The sequence below is a fragment of the Colobus angolensis genome, unplaced genomic scaffold (assembly GCF_000951035.1).
Source record: "Colobus angolensis palliatus isolate OR3802 unplaced genomic scaffold, Cang.pa_1.0 Scaffold307, whole genome shotgun sequence".
NCBI classification, from domain to species: domain Eukaryota; kingdom Metazoa; phylum Chordata; class Mammalia; order Primates; family Cercopithecidae; genus Colobus; species Colobus angolensis.
Genome location: NW_012116344.1, coordinates 282,975 through 304,306, shown reverse-complemented (window position 1 = coordinate 304,306; position 21,332 = coordinate 282,975). Strand labels below are relative to the sequence as shown.

Sequence of the window (21,332 nt, the reverse complement as noted above, 5' to 3'; positions counted from 1 at the left end):
AAAAAAAAAAAAATGAGGGGGGGATGGGAGAGGAAGGGTGAACATTCAAAGAACAAAAAAGAACTCTTGGAAATTAAAAACATAACAGTAGAAATGAAAATAAATTTAATGGAAATGTCAGAGGGTAAAGTAAAGAAATTTCCCTAAAAGAGCAAACAGAGAGATGAAAAATTGGAAAGAGAAAAGAAAAATAGAGGACCAGTCTTGCAAATGTAACATTGAAATAGTACAAATTTCAGAAAGAGAGAACAGAGGGAGGAAATCATCAATGAAAAAAAATCAGGCTGGGCATGGTGGCTCATGTCTGTAATCCCGGTATTTTGGGAAAAGTTGAGGCAGGAGGATCACTTGAGCTCAGGAGTTTGAGACCAGCCTGAGCAACATGGCAAGATCTCAATCTCCACAAAAAAACTGAAAAATTAGCCAGGTGTGCTGGTGTGCACCTGTAGTCCCAGCTCTTCAGATGGCTGAGGTGGAAGGGTCCTGTGAGCCCGGGAGGTTGAAGCTTCAGTGAGCTATGACTGCGCCACCGGACTCCAGCCTGAGCGAAAGAGCGAGACCTCGACAACAAACCAAAAACATATTCCGGAAGGGAAGGACTTCAATTTCCAGATTCAAAGCAGCACCAATTACCTGCAATATGATGAAAATACACTTATATCAAAACATGTCATCATGAAATTTTAGAACTCTGGGAACAAAGATGGTCTCTACATGCTTCCAGCGAGGAAGACCAAGACAAACACGCGCATACGAAATCGGTAATTGGAATATGGCTTTGAACCTCTCAACAGCACTGTTGGAAACTGGAACACAGTGAGGATTGCATTCAAAATACGGAAGAAACATAATTTACAACCCAGAATCCTATATCCAACCTAACTATGAATCAGTGTGGGAGTGAGAATAAAGACATTTTCAAATGACCCAGGTTTCAGAACATTTACCTCCCACATATCCCTCATCAGGAGACTACCTGATGAGCAGTGGTTTGAAATATTGCCTGCACATCATCACCATCATGCAAGCCAGATGTGGTGGCTTGCACCTGTAATCCCAGCTACTCAAGAGGCTGAGGTGGGAGAACTGCTTGAGGCCTGGAGTTCGAGATCAGCCTGGAGAACATAGTGAGACCCCACCTCAAAAAACAAAAACAAAAACAAAACAAAACAAAACAAACAAACAAAAAACCCATTGTGTGGCACTTTAAAAATAATAGTCTTGGGGCCGAGTGTGGTGCCTCATGCCTGTAATTCCAGCACTTTGGGAGGCCAAGGCAGGGGGGTGACTTGAGGTCAGGGATTCCAAACCAGCCTGGCAAACATGGCAAAACCTCGTCTCCACTAAAAATACAAAAATTAGCTGGGCATGGTGGTGCACGCCTGTAATTCCAGCTACTTGGGAGGCTGAGGCAGGAGAGTCACTTGAACCCGGAAGGCAGAGGTTGCAGTGAGTGGAGATTGCACCATTGCATTCCAGCCTGGGTGACAAAGCAAGACTCCATCTCAATAATAATAATAATAATAATAATAATAATGTCTTGGGCTAGGTGCAGTGGCTCATGCCAGTCATCCCAACACTGGGAGGCCAAAGCAGGAGGACTGCTTGAGACTAGGAATTTGAGACCAGCCTGGGCAATATAGTGAGACTTCATCTCTCATGAATAAAAAGAGGCCAGGCACAGTGGCTCATGCCTGTAATCCCAGAACTTTAGGAGGCTGAGGCAGGCAGATCACGAGGTCAGGAGTTTGAGACCAGCCTGGCCAACATAGTGACACCCTTTCTCTACTAAAGATACAAAAAATGAGCTAGGCATGATGGTGGCGCCTGTAATCCTAGCTACTTGGGAGGCTGAGGCAGGAGAATTGCTTGAATCCGGGAGATTGTGGTGAGCCAAGATGTGCCACTGCACTCCAGCCTGGGTGACAGTGCGAGACTCCGTCTCAAAAATAATAATAATAATGATAATAATAATAATGATAATAATAATGATGATAATAATAAAAAGAAAGAAAAATAATAGTCTCCCAGACCCCCTGAGGTTAGGGCCTGAGCACCAGCATTTTAAGGCTCTCTGGGTCATTGCATGGCACACCCAGGATGCAGAACCGTGGTGCCACAGGAAACACTCCAACAAAACAACAGAGAAAATCAAGAAAGAGAAGGCACGGGATCATGGTTCCAACATAAAAACCAGGTGAAGGGAACCCCCAGGACAACAATGGGCTGTGGTATAAGGGCGGCAGTCCACATCAGAACATACCTGGAGGCTCTGGGATACACATCTCCAAGAAGACGCAGCTGCTCTGACACCCGGTGTGAATGAGAGTGTAGAGAGCAGATGTGGACAACTGGCTGAGGGTGTGGAGTTGAGTTAGTGATAAAGACACGGAATAAGCAAAAGAAAAAAGCAAGACACATGAAAATTTTAGAACTCTGGGAGCTCTAAATTTTTACTACAGGGAAAACAAAAAGTGTGCAAGGGGGTAAAAAATTTCACTTTAGTTCAAGGCTTAATGCTGAGCAGTACATGTGGCCCTATGAATACATGCACATGCATTTGCTTTGGGGTAGGAATGAGATCTGACTCAGAGATAATGCTATCTCCATCCCAGCTACTCGGGAGGCTGAGGCAGGAAGATCGCTTGAATCTGGGAGGTGGAGGTTGCAGTGAGCCGAGATCGCGCCATTGCACTCCAGCCTGGGCAACAAGAGTGAAACTCCGTCTCAAAAAAAAAAAGATAATGCTACCTCCCAAGAAGCAGCAATGCAAGCATGTTATTTAGTGATACAGAGGTAAATGCGAAAGAATCACCTGCAAAGTTGAAAGTCATTGCCTTTGGGACCAGAGGGAGCTGGGGCTTTTGACCGTCTCAACAAGCCTTATAGAACCAGTTGACTCCTAATCAGGAGATCAAAAAATTTTATTTCTAAAGGTACAGATAGTAAATATTTGACACAAGACCAGCTACATAATCTGCAAGGCCCAGTGCAAAATGAATACGTGGGGCCTCTCCTTCAAAAAGTATGAAGAATTTCAAGATGATGACACCCAGGGAGGAGCCCTCCAGAGGGCAGGGCTTTGTGTGTGACTGCACAGGTCACATGCCCCTGATGCTGGCCATGCTTTCAGGCTTTCCAGGCCACATGAACTCTGTCCCATCTACTCAACTCTGCCATTATGCCACAAAAGCGGTCACTGACAATATGTAAATGAACCAGCCTGGCTGTGCTTGAATAAAACTTTGTTAGCAAAAAGAGGTGAGGGGCTGGATTTGGCCCACTCCCCTGCCTATGAGTATGTATAACTAATAAAAATGAAACTTTAAAAAATAAATAAAATCATTTTCATCAGGAAAAGAAAATGCAGATGAGTAATCAAGAACATTTTGGAACCCGGGCACAGTGACTCATGCCTGTAATCCCAGCACTTTGGGAGGCCCAAGTGGGTGGATCGCTTGAGTCCAGGAGTTTCAGACAAGTCGGGGCAGTGTGGCACAACCCTGTCTCTACAAAAAATACAAAAATTAGCTGGGCGTGGTGGTGCACACCTCTAGTCCCAGCTACTTGGGAGACTGAGGTGGGAGGATTGCTTGAGCCGAGGAGGTGGAGGTCGCAGTGAGCCGACATTGAATCACTGCACTTGAGCCTGGGCAAAGGAGCAAGACCCTGTCTCAAAAGAAAAAAAGAAAGAACATTTTGGAAGACAACAATGAGTAGGGCGTTTCTCTCACAACTATCAAGACTGACTCCAAAGCCAAGGGATGGAAACGATGAGTGTTGGCTCAGGATTTGATATGCCAGCCAATGGGAACAGAGACCAGGAAGGGGCCGGTGCATCTCCAAGGAATCAGTCAGCGTAAAAAGGGGCCACCTCACCATAAGGATGGAAGGAAGGAATGCTCACTCAACACTGAAACAGAGGGCTGGGAAGGCACTGGCCCCAGAGCTCAGGAGCCACAGGTGACAGGCTTGCCTGCACAGACACCCACCTGGGGCCCCATGGAAACTCCTGGAATATGGGCTCAGTCCTAGGGAAAAATCTCTCTTAGAGCAGTGGTTCTCAATGGGAGGAGAGGGGACTTTCCCCAGGTGCATTGTCACGACTGGGTGGTGGGTGCTACTCACGACTGGGCGTCTCATGGGTGGGGCCCAAAGATGCTGCCAAATACCTACAATGCATAGGACATCTCCACACCCCACAGCAAGGAATTGTGTAGTCCAAAATGTCAGTAGTGCCAGGGTTGAGAAACTCTCTCTAAACAAAGTTCCATTCCTCGCAAACCTCTGACCTACTGCAGAGGGCCTGGAAGGCCTGTGCCCCAGGCACGCCTGGCCTGGGCCAGTCTGCTAGGAGTGACCGGGACTTTCCACCTCAAGCTCCTGGAAGTGGAAACTATGCCGCCCACCCTTCCTGCCCAGGAACTTTCTCCGCTGACCTGCCCAGACCCTGGGCTTCAGCGCCGCTGTTCTCTCTGCCCACGCTCCCCGCCCTGGGCAGGCCCTCCCTTGGCATAGTACAGGCTGCTGGCCCAGAACCCTGGGAACATTCTTGACCTTTGCTTTGGCTTCCTCCAGCTCTTGGCAGCTTCTTGCTGGCCCTTGATGCCCATGCCCCCGGCCCACCTTGCTGAAGCGCCCAGTTTTCCCTCTGCCCCTCCATCTCAGGCTGGCTTCATCTTTGTGCCCTCCCTTGGGGAGTCCTGCTGGGTGCCCTCATCTCCCAGTGGCCAACCCAGAGTGAATGTGGGGCTCCTCTGGCCTGGTTTGGAGCTGCCCTTGGTCTTCTGTTGCCCCAACCTGCTTCCCCACCCAGATGGGAGGGTATGTGGACTCCTTTGGAGCTTTAAATGGAAGCTGGGTGGCCTGTGCTCTCCTCTCCTCCTCCTCCCTGAACCCACAGTGACCTTGAGCAAGGCACTTCCCCAGTCATTGAAATGCGAAGAAGCTGTGCCTCTGCGGCAAACAGAGCAGAGCGGGTGTTGGGGGGAAGGAGGAGGGAGCTTGTAGGTGGGGGAGGGCGCATCCATTATGCAGATTGTGTGGAATGCCTTCCCTTCCCCAGCCAGGAAACGCCCTCCCAGGGGCCCTCAAGTTTCCTTGGCAAGGAGGGCGTGTTCTCAGCAGCCTTGCTTTCTGATGCCCTGAAGCCAGCCATTAACCTGACCATTCCAGGGGAGAAACTCACAGGGTTTTGTCCTTGAGTCAGAAAAGGGCCTTGGCAGAGAAGCCCGAGGCTCTCTCAGGGGCCAGCCCAGAGCCGAGAACCCCTGAGCGTGGTTCTGGAATCTTCAGCTCTGGCCAGTGGGGGCTCTTCCCTGTTGATGCCAAGGGCTCTGTGCCCGGCAGGGGTCAGGCATGGGGGTGAGGATGGGAGAGGAACAAGTGCAAAAGGTGCATCGTGGCTTGTGTTCTGCCCTGCTCCTGTGTGACCTCTAGCCATATGCTGGACTCCTCTGGGCCACAGGCTCCCAGCTGGGAAAATCCCAAGGCTCCTCGTGTGAGGGTCAGGAGAAGCCTGAGGCTGGTGACTGGGGCCAACCAGCCTGCTGGCAGCAGCATCCCCCACACGGTCACCCTCTTGGGGGGACAGGACAGAGAATGCCTGGGTGGGCTCCAGCTCTCACTGTCACTTAGGAGCTCTGTGGCCCTGGGGGGCATCCCCACCCCTCTGAGCTGTCACAGCAATGTGATAGATAGGACACCTTGCCTGGGGCTCAGCACGGTCCCTACCGCAGACTGAGTTCCACTGGGACAGCAAATCCTGGGTCTGAGGCGCCCACATTCTAGACATCCCTGAGTCAGGGCACAGAAAGAGCCTTGTCCTCCCAGAGTCCTAATGCTCAGGCTGCTGACTCCCTGGGCTGGGCCCCTCAGGGTCCCTGGCAACCTAAGAAGCAGTTAACCCCTTCACCTCTCCACCGCAGGGAAGTCTGAGGACATGGTGGTTCTATTCAAGCTTTTCCTTGCAAAGGGTTTTATTGGGGGCTGCATCCAGGGCCCAGCCTAGCCCTGGGGCTCTGGAAACGTGTGAGCGGCAAAGGCAGGGCAGAATGCCTGACTCTGGCAGCCGAGCCTCCTTGTGATGGTGTCAGTGTCACCACCCCTGCTAGTGGAACCCAATCTGCCTCCCCTTCCCCTGCTGCAGGGACGGGGACTGGAGCACGCTTCCGCCTCCCTGGTCACAGGAGCACGGGAAGCAATCAGCCCAGGAAGCCGTGGCGTTTCCTTCCTTTCTCACCAGCCCATCCGGGCTTGTTGAGAGAGCATGGGCTTGTCCTGTGGAGACTGCAGCTTCTGGATGTGGGAAGGAGAGCCTTGCAGGCAGGGGGCTTCCAGGCTTGGGACACCTGGGCATTCCTGGTCCAGGTACATGCACCCTCCCACTCTGAGAACCCCCAGAAAAGGACTGCAGGGCCCTCACTCCTTGGGGCTAAGGGAGCAATGTCTCCCACAACCAAGACCCCGGGAAGGAAGAGGAGCAGCTCCCTCCTCCCTCCTGTCCACCGGGTCCCCTCATCCTCCCTTTCATCAAAAGGAGGAAGGTGGCCTGAGACTCAGGCGTGGAGCTTCCTTGATGCTGAAATCAGAGCAGAGTGTCTGGATCCACCCTGCCCCTGCCCTGCACCCCCTCCCCACCCCACCACTGAGAATCACCTGCGCTTCCCAGCCCTGAGCAGAGTTGGTGGCAGGCGGGAATGAGGTTTTTCCGTGGCCAGCTGCTCAGCCACTGCTCCCCACACCACTGCCACCAGCCCCTCACTAAGGGGCCTCTTGCCCTTCCCTGGTCAAATCCATTTTCAGGAAAGGACCCAACAAACCTGCAATTCAGAAGCCAAATGAGACCTCTCCCAGGCAGGTCCGCTCTGCGATGGCGGCTCTCATACACCTCATAGAAGTGTAAGTTGGCCCCCCTCACTCCCTACATCCATGTAGATGCCCTTAGCCAAACAGGTCTGGTGTGCGGGGGCAGGAGGGTGGGGGTAGGAGCATCTGGGGGTTGGGGCTGGCTCCGAGTGCTGCAAAGAGTTGACTATGAGCTCTGGAGTCAGACTCAGATCTTGCTCCTTAGCTGTGTGACCTTGGGCAAGCCCCTCAGCCTCTCTGAGCCTCGGGCTCCTCCTCTGTAAGTGGGGCTGTTGGAGGGATGAACTGAGATACACATGGCAAGGTGCCTGGCCCCGAGACTAGCCCCGTAAACAGTACGTGCTGCTCTGACTGAGGGGCAGTTGGAGATGAGGGGGGACTTACAGGCCCAATACCTCATCAGCAGGAGGGGCCCTGGCCCTGTACAAATAGAATGTTGGAAAGCTGTGTTCTGGGTCCAGTTGCAAGACCATCCTGCCCACTTGCGGGGTGGCTGAGGCAGAGCTCCCTGGATTACGCTGTGGAGAGCAGGGTGCCCTCTCTGCTCACTGCTGGGCACTCAGAGTCAGGTCCCCAGGGAACTCAGATCAAAATCTGAGGGCAGCCTTGCTGGGTCTCAGCTTTCAGAATTGATTTCTTTCAAAGAACAGGAGGCATGGCCAGGCCAGCTGGCAATGGCTTCAGCCACAGTCCCCCAGTGCCCCATGCTGGGTGATTGATGGTAGGAGCTATGCCTCCCCGCCAGCCCCCAAGCCCCATTCCCTGCCATGGCTCCGACAGGGAACTCCCTGTCATTCTTAGGTGGATCCTGAAACACCCAGTCCAGGCTAGACTTGTTCAGCCTCACAGCTGGCCCAGGAGATAGCTACGATTAGCCCATTTCACAGATGGGAGGTGAGGTCTAGAGAGGCTCTGCTCTAGCTAAGCTGGGACTCAGATCCTACTCCATGACCTCTGCCAAGGTCCAGGCCCTCTTACCGTCCAACGGGGTCCTTGCCAGTGTCCTCAGCCTCTGCCCTCCAGACCCCAGGTAGCCTGGAGCTCTGCAGATCCGAGAGCCTAGTACTGGGAGCCTGGGCCCATACCCCCAGCAGCCCCCAGCCCAGGGGGCCCCCAAGGCTGAACAGCAAGCTCAGGATCATCTTGGCGGTGGGGCAGGCTCAGCTCACACTCAGCCTTGGCAAGTGGCTCCAGAAACTGCTAGTGACGTTGTCTTCAAGTTAAATCTCAGGAGGAAAAGAAAATATGAGGACAACAAAGAGAGGAAGTGGCCTGGGCCGGCCTACCCGGTGGGTCTTGTCCTGCCCCCCAACCACCCTGGCTGGCCCCCACAGGCGCTGCCAACCACACGAGCCAGTTCCTATCCCTGAGAACTTGGCTCAGGGGACTCTGGGAATGTGGTAGACACAGCGGGTGGCCCCACCAAACGCATCCTTATGGGAACCTGCTCCCTGGGAGCCATGAAAAGAGCATGGACTTCGAGGCAGGGCCACAGGAAGTGGTCAGGTCCATCTTGGGGGACCTGCTGCCCATCCACACTGCTGGCCGGGAAATGGGGGGCACTTCATGCCTCCTCAGCACCTTCAGCTCAGAGAAGGGAAGGGACTATTCTGGGGTCACACAGCATGCAGTCAGAGGCCAGGACATGGGGAAGTCCTTCATTTCCCCACCCCCACCCACCTCAGATCCTCCAACCAGGATCTAGCAGCATCCAGGATGCTGGTGGGTAGCCGCACAGCACAGGCCGCGGGAGGTTGGCCACTCTCACCTGACAGGCCTATGTGGAGCCTTGACCCCTAACTGGGATGCTGGGGGACATTGACCAAGGCGCCTCCCCTCTCTGTGCGTGTCTGTCCAGTTGTAGCATAGACACAGCGCCCCGGGGGCCAAGAGCACCCAGCTAGAGCTGCCTCCATGGGTGGGCAGGGCAGCAAATGAATGAGGGACAGGGATGGGTTGGGAGGTGGCTAGTCCCCTCCAGCCCCTGGAGGGCACGGGGCAGGAGAGCTGGGCTGAGCCTGCAGGAGCCCAGGGAGCCTGGTCTCTGCCTTCCTATCCTGGAGGAAGGTGAGGCCGAGCCTCCTTCCCTCCCTCCTTCTCTCCCTGCCCCCACTGCACGCGGGGCTGGCTGGGCTCCAGCTGGCCTCCGCATCAATATTTCATCGGCGTCAATAGGAGGCAGCGGGGACAGCCGCTGCGGCAGCACTCGAGCCAGCTCCAGCCCGCAGCTCGCAGGGAGATCCAGCTCTGTCCTGCCTGCAGCAGCCCAACCCTGCACACCCACCATGGATGTCTTCAAGAAGGGCTTCTCCATCGCCAAGGAGGGCGTGGTGGGTGCGGTGGAGAAGACCAAGCAGGGGGTGACGGAAGCAGCTGAGAAGACCAAGGAGGGGGTCATGTATGTGGGTAAGTGGGGCATGGCAGGGTGGGACAGTGTGGTGGCCAGAGGATGAGGTGCCCAGTTACCTTCGCCAGACCCTACTCCCCAGCCCCAGGGAGGCATTTTGGGAGGGGGTGAGGTCCTGGCTATTAAGGTGGGGTCTCCAGACCCTAGAGCACCCACAATGCCCTGTGCATACCTACGTGTGTTTGTCTCTGGCCTCCTCGGGGCCTCTGGGTGTCAGAGACCGCAGACAGGGCTGGCTACCTGTCTGTGCATGCACAAAGACATGCCCAAGCACACCAGCCTACCCTGACCCTAGAGCCCCTGAAGCTATGAGCAGCCTGTGCTCAGGTGGCCCCCACCCTCTCCACACAGGAGCGACTGCAGCCAGGCCACGGATCCCCACCCTCCCCAGAGAGAAGGGGTGGGCTGGGGGATGAGACCTAGGCTCAGTGTTCCCTCCCCCGCATCCTCTCCTGGCGCTCTCCGGAGGAGGAAGGGGAGGTCAAACCAATGACTCAGCTCTGGCCCGTCCTGTTGCTGCTTCTGAGGCCCGGCCACACCCAGGCAGGGGCTGGACCCTGGGTCTAGTCAGTGTCCCTACCTCAGGCCTGCTCTCTCTTGTCCCCCACCTTCTGTCCTGTCCCCTTGCCATCCATCCACTTCTTTCAGACACAGCAGGAAGAGGCCCTCTGAAGGGGCCACCAGCCCGCAGACACCATCCTCACTCCCGCCCCCCGCCCCGGCCCCCACTGCCGACCCTGCAGCTTGTCCAGCTGTTCTGTTGTGTTTGTCCTGACCGCCCACAACACCTGGAGTGGGGTCTGGGCTGACGGCTCCATTTCCTCCCCAGGAACCAAGACCAAAGAGAATGTTGTACAGAGCGTGACCTCAGGTGAGGAGCCTCGGGGCCAGGGGACACGTGGGGGCTGGGACCCCTTGGGCTCCTGCATCCTAGTGCTTGGGCTCAAACCTAGAGTCCTGCCTTACCCCCAACTGGGGTCCCAAGCCCTGCAGACCCTTGCAGATCATGAGGCTAAACTAGGGTGGGTGTCTCCTTACCCCCACCAGCATCAGAGGTGCCCTGGAGTCTGAGGGAGCAGGGGAGGGTCCCAGCAGAGCCAGGGCTCTGAGCTCCTGGTAAGGGGCTGCGAGCCTGACTCCAGCAGGCCTGCCTGGGGGCTGGGGCGGAGGCCAGTCAGTGTCCTCCTGCAGTGGCTGAGAAGACCAAGGAGCAAGCCAACGCCGTGAGCGAGGCTGTGGTGAGCAGCGTCAACACTGTGGCCGCCAAGACCGTGGAGGAGGCGGAGAACATCGCGGTCACCTCCGGGGTGGTGCGCAAGGTGAGCCCCGGCCCTCAGACCCTCAGTCCTCTCCTGGGCCCAGAGAGGCTGCTGGGTAGAGGCGGCATCACTCCACTCCACACCCCAGGAAACATGACGGGGGGCTGGGGCTGAGGCTGGCTTCAGTTTCAGCACCGAGCACCGTGGGGTCGTGGTTGCTGTTCGACCTGCATTCGGGTCTGGAATCCCCACAACCACCCCATCGAGGGGACTTGGGGGCCCATCTTATAGACAAGGAAAGTGAGGCTCAAAACCACTCTTTCTGGACGGCTCTCAGCATTTAGGAGACACCACATTTTATAAGTGAAAACAGGGTCCCACATGGTGACAGACAGCCTCCCGGGCAGTGGTCACCAGGCCGGGGATGAGTCGCACTCGCCCCGCCCCCAGGGCCCAGCCTCCCTCCCTGCGCTGGGCGGGGCAGCTGCCTCCTGCTGGGAGCCTCAGGGAAGTAGCGTCCCCTGGTGGTGGGAAAGCAGTGCTGGTTCTGACCCTACCCTGTGCAGCTGCCTTTGTGTATGTGTGTGTGCACTTGTGTTAAGTGAGCATGTGGGTGCATTTGTGTGCGAATGTGTGGGTGTACATGTGTGTGAATGTACACATGTGTGTGCGGCCCAATAGCAGACAGCACAGGAGCAGTGGTGCGCTCCCAGGGGACGGGTGTCTGCTGGGTGAGTTGTCCCAGCACCTGAGACACAGCAAGCTCTGCTTTATGCATTGTACGCTTATTAGTTCGTTTAATAGACACAAAATCCCATGAGACAGTGTGGAAACTAAGGCCCAGAGAGATTAATGTGCCTAAGGTCCCATGGCTAGTTCATGTGAGCTTGGAATTCCCCTGAGCAGCCTGTACTCTGAGAGACCCTGTGGCAGTGTAGGTGCTGGCCTGGGCTAGGATTCCAGCCTGGGGGTGGGGTGGGGGAGCAGTGTCCAGCTCTCCTACCTGCTGCAGACCTCCTAGGTGGTGGAGTCTGAGGCTCCCAGCACTGAGAACCCCTGCATTGGGAGTGGGTGGGTGGAAGGGTGGGGGCTGCCCTACTCCTCTTGGATCTGGGGCAATGCCTAGGTGTCTGCTTCCAGGGCCAGCACAGGGTCTCCATGTCCTTGGAGCTGGCAGCTGCTCCCTCTCCTAGTTTCCCTTCCTCGTTGTATGACCTTGAGAAGTGAAGGAACCTCTTTGGGCCTCCATGTCCTCATCTGCAAGATGGGGGTGAGAGTGTCAGTCTCCCTGGGCTGTGTGATGAGGCAGGGCCATGACCTCCATGAAGCGATTCTCCTGGTCTATGTGAGCACCCAGCAGAGGAAGGTGACCATCATCATCATCATCATCATCATCATGGGTCCTGGGCAGAATACATAGAGCCCCAGGAGGCCCCTCCCTCCTCACCCCCAGCAAAAGAGACGCTGGGGTGAGGGTGCCCCGGCATTCCTAGTGAATCCTGGAGCAGGGCTGGTGAGCCTTGGAGCCACCTCAAGGGAGACTCATTTCCTGGTGACACCCAAAAACCAGTCATGACTCATCTCCCAGTGAACTGTGAAAGGCCTCAGCAGGGACTCTCTAGCCGCTCATGCCCTTGGCCTCATGATCAGCCTTAGAGTGGCAGGACTCAGCAGGTGGCCGCCTGCTCTGCCCCTGGAGAGCCTGGCCGACTCCAGCCAGCACAGCACTGCCCTTTTGTGCCCCACTCAGTCAAAGGGCAGGATGGCCCTGGGGCAACACAGAGGTGACAGGATACTCCCCACCAGAGGCAGGTGCTGAGGCCAGAGTGCAGGCCAATCACCAGTGTGGTCCTACATACCCAGCTGTCATGATCTCTCATGCAAGTGTCTGGCTGGCATGGAGTGCAGGAGATAGAAGAAGATGGGAAGTGGGAGAGGATTGTGTAACTTCTGCTGGCCCTGACCAGCCTGAGCCCAGAGCCTGTCCAGGAGGCAAGGAGAGGGACCCATGCTCCTCGGGACTGAAGTGGACCTGGAGCAAGCCTGATCTGATGTTGACACACCCCACCACTTTGAGCTCGAAGGCCCTGAGCTGCATGCCAAGCCTGCCTGGCCTCAAGAGTCCCTGTGTGAACACCAATCGGCCTTCCTTGTAGGGTTACTGAGGTCAGACCTGGGGCTTCAGGGGCCTCTGCCTACTCTCACCCCCACTCCACCCCACCCAGGTTCCTCATCAATGAAGCCCAACTAGGGGCTTCCCAGAGACTGGGGACCAGCTTGAGGGGTGAAGCTGGGCTCCAGGGTACTTGGTGCCCCTGGAAGGCCTCAGCATCATCAGACAGAGCCCCAGATATTGTCTGAACTGCACACCCCCAACACCTCCAGCCCCTCCAAGTACAACAAGGCCGTGAGGGGCCTCTGCTCCTCCTTGAGGCCAGGGAAGACAAGGCCCTGGTTGCAGGGCAGCTAGGGGTCTCTGCATTCTCTGCATGGTCTCATGCCCCATTTTGTCTCCTACAGGAGGACTTGAAGCCATCTGCCCCCCAACAGGAGGGTGAGGCAGCCAAAGAGGAAGTGGCAGAGGAGGTAGGAGCTGGGCTTCTGGGGTGTACCATGGGGGGGTTCCTGGGTAGAGACCCCATCCCCCAGAGACTCACTGCTTCCCTCCTGGGCTCCCAGGACCCACCAGACCTTCCGCAGCCCCCACAGGGATTGTGGGCAGGGCTAACCCTGAACCTGAGTGGGAGGTCCCCCCACGGATGACCCCTCAGGCATGAGGCACAGGGGACAACCTTTCCCAGCCGACTCAGGGTGGCCCATTAGGGCTGGGGCCCGGAGCTGGCTGTGCAGGTCATTCTCTCTCCCAGGCCCAGAGTGGGGGAGACTAAGAGGGCTACAGGCCAGCGTGGACGCCCTGAGGAGCGCTCCTCTGCCTTGGACACCATCCCCTCCTAGCACAAGGAGTGCCCGCCTTGAGTGACCTGCGGCTGCCCACGCTCCTGCCCTCGTCCCTGGCCACCCTTGGCCCGTCCACCTATGCTGCTGCACCGACCTCACTGCCCTCCCTCGGCCTTGCCCGCCCTCTGGTCCTTCTGACCCCACATGTGCTGCTGTGAATTTTTTTTTTTTAATGATTCCAAATAAAACTTGAGCCCACTCCTGCCATGCTTCCTCTGGGTGCTGTGTAGCTTGAGGAAGGGTCCCCAGGTCCGCCCAGGAACAGGAGCGAGTTCAGCCTGTTGATAGGAACAGGTATCCTACAGGGACACACACACGGCATTCATGGGACCTGTGAGAGCAGGCGCTGCCTTCAGCAACACCCCCAACCCACCCATTGCCTTTAACATGGAGGAGGCAGCACTGCCTTCGGCTCCCCAAGACATTTGACGGGACTCACAATCCCATCCACAGGACAGCTTAGCTCAGCCTCAAGGTAGCCCCCACCTGCCTGCTCTGCATCCCTGAGGAACCCACTGTCAGCAGGAGGCGAAGATAGGCTCCTGGGCCTTCCCTCCATGTGTGGCCTGGGCTCCAGGGTCGCATGAGGAACAGGGCCACCTAACATCCTCCCTGGAGCAGACGATAACTTTCAAAGATGGAGAAGTCTAAACCCGTGAGGATCCCAGGAGAGACAGGAAGTGACCCTGTGGCGCCTCCCACCTGGCCCCACCCAGTCTCATGCTGCCCACTGGACCTGGAGCTGGGTACCCCTTGACCCCTGCTGCACCCAGAAGCCTGCCATGTGCCACTGAAAATACAACAGCGGAGATGCACGAGGCTGTACCTTGAAAGAAAAGTGGTAAAAAGCAACAGCTGCTGAGTTCCTTGCAGGCGTTGCCTGGGCACTGTTCTGAGCACTTCACCTTATTTAATCCTCAGAACAAACCTCTCAGTTGGAGCTGTAGATCCAGGTTTTGCTGAGAAGCACAGGACCAGGCAGACGCCCAGGTGGCTCCCCAGCCCTGCTATGGCTGCATGGGCCCCAAGGTGCTTACGGTGGATTGCCCCCAATCCAAGGTTTCAAAACAACCCAGGGCCCGCTGGCCAGTGGCCTACACGAAGGGCTGTTTGCCCAGCCCACTCTGAGCAAGCCCTTCATATAAGCCACTGGCCAGCAGGCCCTGCATTGTTTTGAAACCTTGCATGCCGGGCAGGCTTGTTCAGACCAGAGTTCCCTTGACATCCCGCCTTCCCCTTTGATTCTCAGATGCATGTCATCTGAGTTTGGGCTCAGAGCATTTCCGTGGCTTGCCCCAGGCCTTCAGGCCTGGGTGTTGGAGCCAGAGCTTGAGTCTGTCCACATGTGACTTCAGATACTGTCCTGTCCACACCACCTCCCCATCCAGCCTCTGCAGTGGATTCAAGGGCAGCCCAGGAGGCTGGGAGCCAAGTCAGACACAGCTGAGCCAGGCTGTATCTCCTGTCTGGCCATGGGCATCCACTGAGGAGGCAGAATGGAGCAGGGGGCTGCTGGTCTCCACACCCCCAAACCCTGCCATGGGCAGGCATGAAGGGTCTGGAAGCAGCTCAGGGCAGTCAGGGCTGTTCCTGCTCCCCAGTCCAGACATGCGCACATAAGCAGGCCTGTATGAACCCCAGGAGGAGGCCACCTGGGGCCTGGGTGTGCCCGAGAGTCCTCTGGGCTGTGAAGAAAGCAAGGAGAAGCAAGGCTGGTCAGGTGATAGGGGTGAGGGAGAGGGCACCTATGCCTGGCTCCCAGTGACAGCCTTCCCCAGGCTCCAGCGCCCTCTGCCTCCGCTGGAGGAGCCCAGAGGGGTCCCTGCTGCCCCTACCACAGCACCCCCACAACCCCCTCTCACATACACTCAGGGCTTGTTCCTGGACTCAAATGACTAACATCACCAGGAAGCCCCTTCCCAGCCATGGGCACTGGCAGTGTTCTTTGCCTTTGAACCCTCATGTGCTCTGCACCCTGTGAGGCTGCTTCTGACCTCCCTGCAGGAGCACAGTCGACTCCCCTTATCCACTAGGATACACCCAAGATGTTTCCAGCCGCCTGCAACCCCAGATAGTACCAAGATAGCCTACATATAATGTGTCTTCCTACACATACACATGTACCTCGCTAAGATGAAGTTTATACATTAGGCACAGTAAGAGACTAACAATAACCGATAAGAAAATGGAACAATTATAACAATATACTGTAATGAAAGTTATTTAAAACATGAATTGTTTATTTCTAGAATTTTCTTTTTCTTTCTTTCTTTTTTTTTTGAGATGGAGTCTCACTCTGTCATCCAGGCTGGAATAGTGGCGTGATCTCTGCTCACTGCAACCTCCGCCTCCCGGGTTCAAGTGATTCTCCTGCCTCAGCCTCCCAAGTAGCTGGGACTACAGGTGTGCACCACCTCGCCCGGCTAATTTTGGTATTTTTAGTAGATGGGGTTTCACCATGTTGGCCAGGTTGGTCTCAAACTCCTGACCTCAAGCTATCCATCCGCCTTGGTTTCCCAAAGTGCTGGGATTACAGGTGTGAGCCATCACGACCAGCTATTTCTGGAATTTTCCATTTAACATTTTGGACCTTACCAATTGCGGTGCAGGGGCCAAGGGAAAACTTTCCCTTTATCCTCTGAAGTTTCACTGAAAAGTCAGCTCATAAAAGCAGATTAGAAATGGAATACACATTCACTAGCATGCATGGGGGAAATTAGAGTGACTGCCCCACCACGAAATGGGGTACAGATGCAATGGGGAAGTGCGGGTGATTTCAGGGGGCCAGTAAATGATTTTCAGGGGAATTCAGTGGGTTTGAAAAACACACGGTGGCCTGGAACAAAGTCTGTTGGGTTCACACAGCAGACAATGGTTTGCAAAACCTGTCCAGGTGTGTGAGCAGGCTTCAGTCTTTCTCCCTGTCACATGAGTTCAGTCAGAGAAAACTCTGGGAAGAGACCAGGGGTCATTGTTTTCTTCTCTGGTGGGTCCAGACTTTAGGCAGATGAGGGACTTCACAGAACAACTTCACCGTATGATTTGGAAGAGACAAAGGGTTGAGGGGCCTGGGGGAGCCTGGTCGGAGAGACCTTAAGGCTTCTTCAGTTCAGAATGTCACAGCACTATATATTGGGGTATTGGTTTCTGAGCCCCAACAGAGCATGGTGGTGCACGCCTGTAATCCCAGCTACTCAGGAGGCTGAGGCAGAACTGCTTGAACTTGGAAGGAAGAGGTTGCAGTGAGTCGAGATCCTGCCATTGCACTCCAGCCTGGGTGACAAGAGCAAAACTCCGTCTCCAAAAAGAAAAAACGGAAAAAAAAAAGTGACACCACAGCAAACGGGGGTGGGGGGGCAACAGTAATTTGGTAATGTGCTCCCTCCTTCTGCCTGCCCTTGTGTGAGAAGCCCCAGTGTCCTGGACCTTCTTACAAAGTCCACCGCCGAGTGCTGGGCACCCTTCGGCCCATTTAATCTTCACAAACACACTTTGGGGAGATGCTGTGATGTAATGGGGATGCTGAGGCTCAGAGAGGTGAGGGGCTTGCTCTAAGAGTATATGAACCCAAGAGGTTTGACTGCAGTGCCTGCCACTAAGGCCACACGGAGCTGTCTCTACCATCATCTGCTGGGGACTGGCTGTTTCTCCCCACAGAGGCTACTCCCTTCCTGTCCAGCTCACAGCTCATTGCCCATGGGACCTGGAGCCCAGTGGCACCAGCAGCCTGTGATAAACTGGAGCGCTCAAAGGCGTGCCTGGCTATTGGACACTACGGGTGGGATTTCAGGAGGGCTGGCAGGGCTGTGGCTAGCCAGGCAGGGCAGGGCTGAGCTGGGCTCCCCAGGGTGCCCCAGGCATCAATCTGGCCACTCCCAGGGCAAGGCCAGGCTCTGGTCCAGGAGGGGCGGGGGCTGGGAGGACTGTTGTCGCTTTGTTTTGCCTGAGACCTGCTCCCTCCCCTTTCCTCCACCTAATCTCATGGCTTGCCTCTTCCCTTTGCCCAGGGTTGACTTCATCTCCATTAATCCATATCCAGCGCGTGCGCGTGCGCGCGCGCGTGTGTGTGTGTGTGTGTGTACCAGTGCACTTCCAGATACCTCCCTCTAGGGGCTGACCCTGCATCACTAGAAGCAGGGTATGTGCCAGCAGACCAGGCCTGGCTGGCAGGGGCTTCCCAGCGCTCCAGAATAGGGGAGATGCCAGCAGAGGTGCAAGAAACAGCCCCAGACAGGAAGTGTTAGAGAGACCCAGAGAGGCAGGGTGGGTGAGCACTGGTCTCCAGGTCCTGAAGACCGACTCTGGAATGGGAGTACACCCAGCTTGGTGGGGCCTGACCTGTGCCCCCTTGTATGCCAGGGGAATGTATCTCACAGGCTATTTTGCTGCCCCCAGGGATGACCTTCTCCACTCTGGTCCAGGTCCCTAAGTCCCCTCCTAACAGTCACAAGTCGTACCCTAGAGCCTTGCCCGCCCCATCTTAGGAAAGGTGACCTGAAAGGCCCAAGCTTATTCCTGCCCTCCCTGAGCCATACTTTCTGCCCCGCTTCCTCAGGCTTCAGTGACTGATGGCAGTCTCCTTGCCTGGGCTGCATAGGCACACTGCCCTCTCCCCCTTGGGGTTGCATGGTCTGCAGGTGCACACGCCTATGTCTTGCCCTCTCAGGGGAAGGATTTACTAGGCCCTCTCTGTCTGCATCCACTGGATTTCAGTGGCTACAGGCAGAGAGCCAGTCAGCAGTGCCCCTGCAGGTGTTTGGGTCTGGGGGCTCTGACGTTGCCAGAGCCCTAGGGTTGACAAGGCACCTAGGCAGATTCGAGGATCCAAGTCCCTGCCACGTGAGTTTGGGTGAGGCTGACCTCGCTGCCTCAGTTTCCTCCTATATACTGATGCTATTCATAAAAATACCCATTTCAGGAGGTGGTTGTAAAGATTATACAAGAGACTGCAGAATGTTAGGCAGCGCCTGGCACAAGACAAATGCTCAGTAAAAGACCAATGCTGTCATTAATGTCAACACCAGCCCTGAGCTCCTGTCCTGGAGCTGACCCAGTGCTCACGCCCAAGGTAAGAAAGGGAGGGCTGGGGCTGATGAGCTGGGAGGAGGTGTGCGCCCTTCTCCTGCCCCCAGCTCCTCTCTGGACCCCTGTCCTAACCCCTCTTCCGTCCCCGGTTCGGTCTTCCCCTTTCCCACCGCGGCCCGTCTTAGGCCAGGATGTGCTCCCTGGCCTGCGGACTCTGGAGCAGGGCCTGGCCACTCCCCGGAGCCTGTATGACGGGAACCGCCCCGCGTCCTCTCCCCTACGCGGGGCAGGCCGGCCCTGGGGCGCCTTAAAAACCGGAGCTGGCACTTGGCAGCGCCACTCAGGGCTGGATCCAACGTCGCTCCGGCTGCTCTTGACGACTCCACAGATTCCCCGAAGCTATGGCCAGCAAGGGCTTGCAGGACCTGAAGCAACAGGTGGAGGGGACCGCCCAGGAAGCTGGTGAGTACAGCGCGCGACCTAGGGCCCAGGCAGGGGCACCTGCGTGAACGCGCAGGCAGAAGCGGCGGGTCTGCGCGGTCGGCAAGTTCGCGGACCCGCAGCTTGGCTCGGAAGGCTCGGTCCTCCACTGAGACGCAGGGGCGGGCAGGACACCCACCCCGGTTCGCAGAGAGATGGTGCCCGGAGGGAGGCAGCGGAACAGAGGCTCCAGAGGAGCCGGAGCCGCGCTGCGGGTACTGCGGGAGCCCCTCAGAGGAGGACATGCCGGCGCTGGGCGGCCCCACTCAGGCCCTCAGGCAAGAGTGAAGGTCCAGGTCCAGAACCAGGACCAGGACCGGGGGCGGCCCGCCACCACCTCCAACCGCCCCCGCCACCAGAGGCTGCCCCAGACCCCAAAGGGCTTTGTCTCCATCCCAACCCCAACCCCAAAAAGTAATCGTCGCCTTACCTTTAAGTCCCCATCTGGCAAAGAAGGTCCTTAGTTCCTCCACCTCCAGCTCTCCTCCTTATTCTGGAGGTGACCCAGCTGCGGTGGGGGCATGGGAGATGTGAGGAGACCACTGGCTCACTGGGTGGGCTCTTCCTGTGCCTAGCCCAGCCTTCCTCAGGACTACAGTTCCTTATCAGTCCTGCCCATATCCCAGTCAGGAGACAATATTCAAACCAGCTCCTTCCTTCACCAGTGCCCCAGGGGAGGCCCACAGTTCTTCCCTTGAGACTAAAATGCTACCAAGGAAGCCTCCGTGTCAGCTCCTTTCCTTCTGGGCTTCACTTTTCCATTTGAGAGCTGGGTGCAAAGGATGGGCTGCTTTCTGATGGGTTAAATCGAGAGGAGGTCCCCAGGGGCCTCTCAGCACACTTGCCTGACTAACCCTCTCGGAAGAATGGGGTCTGGATAAGGCAGGGCCTTTCCCGTTCAGCAGCAGGGACGAGTTACCGCTCTGCAGGCCAGAGCCACCTGTCAGCCCACCGGGGGCTGGTGACTCCATTCCCCGCAGGCGGAACTGTGGTCCAGAGGAGACAGCCCGGCCTTGGAAGTTTTGCCTCCTTCCTGCACTTGTCTCCTAATGTCTTAAGCTGCCTGTCCACAGAGGCACTGGCTTTGCTTGTGTGCCCTCCGGGGCAGGCCACAGGAGGGAGGAGGCAGTGAGAACCTGGCAAAAGTCCAAGTCCAGGGCCAAGTGCATGAAAGGTGGGAATTCAGGCATCTGGGCCAGGCTTCTAGCCGAGAAGCTGTAAAAGGGGCAGGGGTCTTCTGGGCTATGCCCAGCATTAGCCAACAGTCCAGATGCTAACTGCAGTCTGGCCCTGCCCTGCCCTGCCTGCCTTCCTCTGTCCAACATTTTCTCAGCAGCCTTGGAGATGGAAAGGGAAGCTCCTCCCCAACAGAGGAGGAGCTCAGAGTTAGAAATCAACAAAAACATCCCAGAGGCATGGAAAGGGATCCTGCCCCTCGGGCTGGGCGGTCCTGGGCCAGGGACTTCATCTCCACGGCATCCATCCCTTGGATCTGTACCACCTAATACTCTGGAGAACACATGAGGGGCATGGCAATGGTGGGGCACCTGTGGTCGGTGGTGCCTCAACAGGGGCTAAAAGCCACATCTCTCTGTTCCAGTGTCAGCGGCCGGAGCAGCAGCTCAGCAAGTGGTGGATCAGGCCACAGAGGCGGGGCAGAAAGGTCTGGTGGGGCTGGAGGGAGGCGGGCAACCCCAGCACACCTCCCACTGCCCCGCCCCACCCCGGCCCAGGGCCCAGGCACATCCTCTCCTCTGCAGAGCCCTCAGTGCACAATGCCCCAAGCAGGGCCCCCGGGAGACCCGGGCCAGGCTAAACCTACGTGCACTGGTTCCCGGGGCCCTGCCTGACCTGCCCTCTCTCCCGCCCTTCCCCAGCCATGGACCAGCTGGCCAAGACCACCCAGGAAACCATCGACAAGACTGCTAGCCAGGCCTCTGACACCTTCTCTGGGATCGGGAAAAAATTCGGCCTCCTGAAATAACAGCAGAGAGACCTGGGTGATCCCCCTCCAGGCGCCATCCAGCAGAGCCTGGCCCTGACCTCCGGGCATCCGCCACCTCCTCGGTCTGCCCCCTCATTAAAATTCACGTTCCCACCCTGTGTTCACTTCATGACTCCTCGCAAGCTGGGCCCAGTCCTCCCATCCCAAGAGCAGAGCCACCACAGCTGAAGTCCTAGCTTCCCAAATTCGGAAATCCAAGCCAACAGTCTCAGGAATGTTTTCCATCCCGCCACTCGCCTCCCGACGCTCCCAGACCAGAGGCTCAGCCCCCACCTCTGTTACTGCCCCTCCCCCGCCCGACTCAGGAGCCAGCCTCCGCCCCTTATTCCCT

General features: G+C 56.6%; 3 protein-coding genes across 6 annotated transcripts in view; 2 read left to right on the top strand and 1 right to left on the bottom strand.

Moving 5' to 3' along the window:
- The window catches only part of MMRN2 (multimerin 2), a 20,761-nt gene extending 12,426 nt beyond the window's left edge, over nucleotides 1-8,335 (bottom strand). The window contains exons 1-2 of one of the 2 annotated variants that reach the window (XM_011950402.1): nucleotides 7,903-8,036; nucleotides 7,846-7,859 (exon numbers count right to left, since the gene is read on the bottom strand). Coding sequence is in view for 1 of the 2 variants with exons in the window: in XM_011950401.1 (XP_011805791.1) it covers nucleotides 7,846-8,009 (164 nt within the window). In the remaining variant the exon portion in view is untranslated. Of the gene's footprint in view, nucleotides 1-7,845 lie in introns of both variants that reach the window. The other variant, XM_011950401.1, reaches the window with a different exon arrangement.
- Nucleotides 6,305-13,696, top strand: SNCG (synuclein, gamma (breast cancer-specific protein 1)). Of its 3 annotated transcripts, XM_011950405.1 has the most exons (7): nucleotides 6,305-6,369; nucleotides 6,805-6,900; nucleotides 9,043-9,273; nucleotides 10,104-10,145; nucleotides 10,466-10,593; nucleotides 13,054-13,119; nucleotides 13,401-13,696. In XM_011950405.1, exons 3-7 carry the CDS (start codon nucleotides 9,153-9,155, stop codon nucleotides 13,419-13,421), a joined length of 378 nt encoding a protein of 125 aa, XP_011805795.1. In that variant the 5' UTR covers nucleotides 6,305-6,369; nucleotides 6,805-6,900; nucleotides 9,043-9,152; the 3' UTR covers nucleotides 13,422-13,696. The 3 variants fall into 3 exon arrangements, with proteins under 3 accessions (XP_011805795.1, XP_011805794.1, XP_011805793.1); XM_011950404.1 differs by lacking the exons at nucleotides 6,305-6,369; nucleotides 6,805-6,900 and having other exon boundaries at nucleotides 8,896-9,273; XM_011950403.1 differs by lacking the exons at nucleotides 6,305-6,369; nucleotides 6,805-6,900 and having other exon boundaries at nucleotides 8,896-9,273; nucleotides 13,054-13,696.
- Nucleotides 13,697-18,832: 5,136 nt separating this feature from the next.
- On the top strand, nucleotides 18,833-21,094 carry ADIRF (adipogenesis regulatory factor). Its single transcript, XM_011950406.1, has 3 exons — nucleotides 18,833-18,978; nucleotides 20,597-20,659; nucleotides 20,874-21,094. Exons 1-3 carry the CDS (start codon nucleotides 18,918-18,920, stop codon nucleotides 20,978-20,980), a joined length of 231 nt encoding a protein of 76 aa, XP_011805796.1. The 5' UTR covers nucleotides 18,833-18,917; the 3' UTR covers nucleotides 20,981-21,094.
- The last annotated feature ends 238 nt before the right edge of the window (nucleotides 21,095-21,332 follow it).

What these genes read in the sequence shown, in the direction of transcription:
- SNCG (XM_011950403.1), top strand. Translation starts at nt 9,153, where the DNA reads ATGGATGTCTTCAAGAAGGGCTTCTCCATCGCCAAGGAGGGCGTGGTG. An exon ending in GGAGGGGGTCATGTATGTGG is followed by an intron (nt 9,274 to 10,103) that starts GTAAGTGGGGCA and finishes TTTCCTCCCCAG; the next exon opens with GAACCAAGACCAAAGAGAAT. An exon ending in TGTACAGAGCGTGACCTCAG is followed by an intron (nt 10,146 to 10,465) that starts GTGAGGAGCCTC and finishes GTCCTCCTGCAG; the next exon opens with TGGCTGAGAAGACCAAGGAG.
- ADIRF (XM_011950406.1), top strand. Translation starts at nt 18,918, where the DNA reads ATGGCCAGCAAGGGCTTGCAGGACCTGAAGCAACAGGTGGAGGGGACC. An exon ending in GGGGACCGCCCAGGAAGCTG is followed by an intron (nt 18,979 to 20,596) that starts GTGAGTACAGCG and finishes TCTCTGTTCCAG; the next exon opens with TGTCAGCGGCCGGAGCAGCA. An exon ending in CACAGAGGCGGGGCAGAAAG is followed by an intron (nt 20,660 to 20,873) that starts GTCTGGTGGGGC and finishes GCCCTTCCCCAG; the next exon opens with CCATGGACCAGCTGGCCAAG.